This window comes from Anneissia japonica, unplaced genomic scaffold, assembly GCF_011630105.1.
Source record: "Anneissia japonica isolate Jap-2015-1 unplaced genomic scaffold, ASM1163010v1 scaffold176741_len2874_cov180, whole genome shotgun sequence".
NCBI classification, from domain to species: Eukaryota; Metazoa; Echinodermata; class Crinoidea; order Comatulida; family Comatulidae; genus Anneissia; species Anneissia japonica.
In genome coordinates this window covers 1-2874 of record NW_022697372.1, presented here as the reverse complement: position 1 = coordinate 2874, position 2874 = coordinate 1, and the positions used below count along the sequence as shown (strand labels likewise).

General features: G+C 37.6%; 1 protein-coding gene across 1 annotated transcript; it reads left to right on the top strand.

Annotated features, from left to right (window-relative positions):
- Positions 1–429: 429 nt before the first annotated feature.
- On the top strand, positions 430–1778 carry LOC117102227 (hyalin-like). Its single transcript, XM_033242452.1, has 2 exons — positions 430–671; positions 1277–1778. Exons 1-2 carry the CDS (start codon positions 440–442, stop codon positions 1525–1527), a joined length of 483 nt encoding a protein of 160 aa, XP_033098343.1. The 5' UTR covers positions 430–439; the 3' UTR covers positions 1528–1778.
- Positions 1779–2874: the final 1096 nt, after the last annotated feature.

The window sequence follows — 2874 nt, the reverse complement described above, 5'->3', positions numbered from 1 at the left end:
TATGTTTGTTCTTTGTAACCAACCTTCGTATTAATTAATTATTGTTTAAACGAATTTTTATTGTAAAGTCTGTTTTCCACTAGGCAAATTTCTTCGCGCGAATCGAAAGCGTAGGTACATGCACATGCGTTTTCACAAACTATTTTTACTTTTTGCTTAGCGAAAAAATGCGCATCCAATCAGAGCTCAGGAAGCGACCCGAAGGTTTTGATTCCCGTGAGTAAATTCGTCTAGTGGAAAACGGCCTTAAAAACATATCTATAAGTGGCAATAAAAGAATCATGTATCCTGTATCTTGTACCTTGTATTTTGCATAATGTATACTTGCAAAGCATGAGCAGTCGAATACAAGAAAAAAACTTTACTAAATGAATGTACACAATTTTACTATTTGATGTTAATTCACTAAATTTATGCAACAGACACAGAACCACCTGAAATGACATGTCCAAATAATATGACTGTGGATACTGATTTGGGTTCACCAACGGTGGCGCTCGATTATTCAAGTTCAATAATCAAAAGTGACAACTCAGGTGAATTAACCATTTCTCCTGATCTCAATATAACATTTCCAGTTGATATTGGGATTGGAGCTACCCATTTCACGTTTACAGCAACAGATTCGTCGGGAAATTATAAGACGTGTACGTTTACGATAACGGTTCAAGGTTAGTGATCGTACATTTACCATTAATAATGTAATAACGGAAAAACAGGTAGACGGAAGAAAGATAGGCAACTGTGGCTAGATTTATGAATAAAATGTTGGAAATGATGTGTTTCATTGTTGGTATTTTTGGTTAAAATTTGTATTAAATGACATAGTGTGCAAATCGATTTAAAAGTTTTGGGATTTTGTTTATTTATATAGAGCCTTTATTTTCAGATAGGCCTACTAATCACTTTTGTCCTGTCTGAGGTCATTGGATGAATATACAGTTTATGTGTATCCTTGTAGGTCTATTTAGAAAATCAAACACGTAAAACAAGAACAAGTAAACAACACTAGATGCAAATACGATACGAATAAAAATGAACATACAATGGACCATTCTGCTAAGCTCGCCGCTTGGATTGTTCCTAAGCTCCCACCAAAGGGCAGTTTAAAAATATACGTAAACACGTGTTTGTGGGACAACACGTATGTTTGTGGAACAACACATGTGCTTGTTAAAAGACGCGCGTATCCCTGGTCCTGTTCTGATTGGTCAGTTGTTACGTTCCTCTGAAACTCCGGAAAAGTCTATAATGATCGATCTATGTTTATTTACAGATACAGAGCAACCTATACTGACATGCCCGTCTAACAACACTGTGCTTACAGACATAGGTGTTGCATTAGTTGACTATTCAGGTTCAATAACGGTTAATGACAACTCAGGAGAAGTTATTACCCTCTCGCCTGATCCATATGTAGAGTTTCCAGCATATAATAGAATTGGAATACACAACTTTACATTTACAGCTACGGACTCGTCGGGAAATTTTGTTAATTGTACATTTACAATAACAGTTGAAAGTTAGTATAATCACGACTTGTATTATTAAGAATTGTCTAAGAATTGAATGTATAGGATGTATTCTAATTAATGTGTTGTCTGTAACAGCTAATCCAATTAGCTAACTAGAAGAATCATATATCTACAGAGTAAAACAAAAAGTTTAACGTAGATATGAGCCGCATATAGATATAGAAAATACTGAAGTAAAGGTAAATATCAGGTAGTAGTAGCGCACTAGATTTTACAGAATATAGACAGTGACTTAACGATGGGGTCGGGGGCCTGTGTATTTCTGAAACTGGGGACGTACACCTTTTCTGGGTCACGGTCACCAATTCCATCGTGGGATTTTAGATGTGCATTGTTATTCTAGATGTTCTAAACGACGAATAAATGATATAATATGGATTCAGAAAATTGAGGCCAGGGAGTGACTTTCACATTTGAGTCTATACCACCTCAGACCCACCATGGTTGGGGCTGAGGTAAGAAAATGTATGAATATGGCACCTTTAGATGGCCGGAAATGGCATCACAGACATAAAATTGTGAATATATATATTTTTTATCTCCAGTTAAAAAATGTTTTGAAAACTTTAGTGGGGACTCGGGCCAACAGCTCCAGGCCGACAGCTCCTTCCACCCTAACTCTTTATTCCTTTATTCCGCCACTGGATATAATAATAGGCCCTATATATCCCACAGTCGATTTCAGACACAAATTATGCTGTTGCCCTTGTGGGGCTGAGAAAAGAAAATGTATTATTATGGCACGTCTAGATGGCCGGAAATGACACTCACATACTTAAAATTGTGAATATAATTTTCTTTTTATCTCCATTTTTTATTTATTTTTTGACAAATTTGGTGGAGTCCCGGGCCGAGAGGGGCCCCGTCGGGCCGACCGGGCCCCCTCTCTTTAATCGTTATAATATGATATATGCCCTACAGTCGATTTCAGAGACACATTATGGTGTTATTTATCAACAAATTCCTTTGATCAGGGTGCCAGATCGAGGAACCTATGGGTAGGGCACCTTCGGGGTCCCTAGAATTCAGGGGCCCTGCGGACCGCCGCATGAGAGCGCATAGGCGTTACGCCACAGAGAGTGGAGTTGAATGCATGCCTTATATTGTCCTTTGTTCAATCATTGTCACGGTAACAAGATTGTTCTCATGACCAAACCAACTGCACTACCTAAGCCTCATAACTAGACTTAGCATCTATGTGTATGTTTCTCTTGAAGGGATTGCTACTTAAATAAATGACTACGTTTGCACTTTGACATATCCCTGACGTTTGTTCCTTTAATTATTTACTATAAATAAATTAAATAAAGGAATCAGGCCTTTCAGCCACTAAAACTAG

Excerpts from the sequence above, each read along its gene's own strand:
- LOC117102227 (XM_033242452.1), top strand. The coding sequence starts at position 440 with ATGACATGTCCAAATAATATGACTGTGGATACTGATTTGGGTTCACCA. Across the intron at positions 672-1,276 it reads GTTTACGATAACGGTTCAAG|ATACAGAGCAACCTATACTG; the intron begins GTTAGTGATCGT and ends GTTTATTTACAG.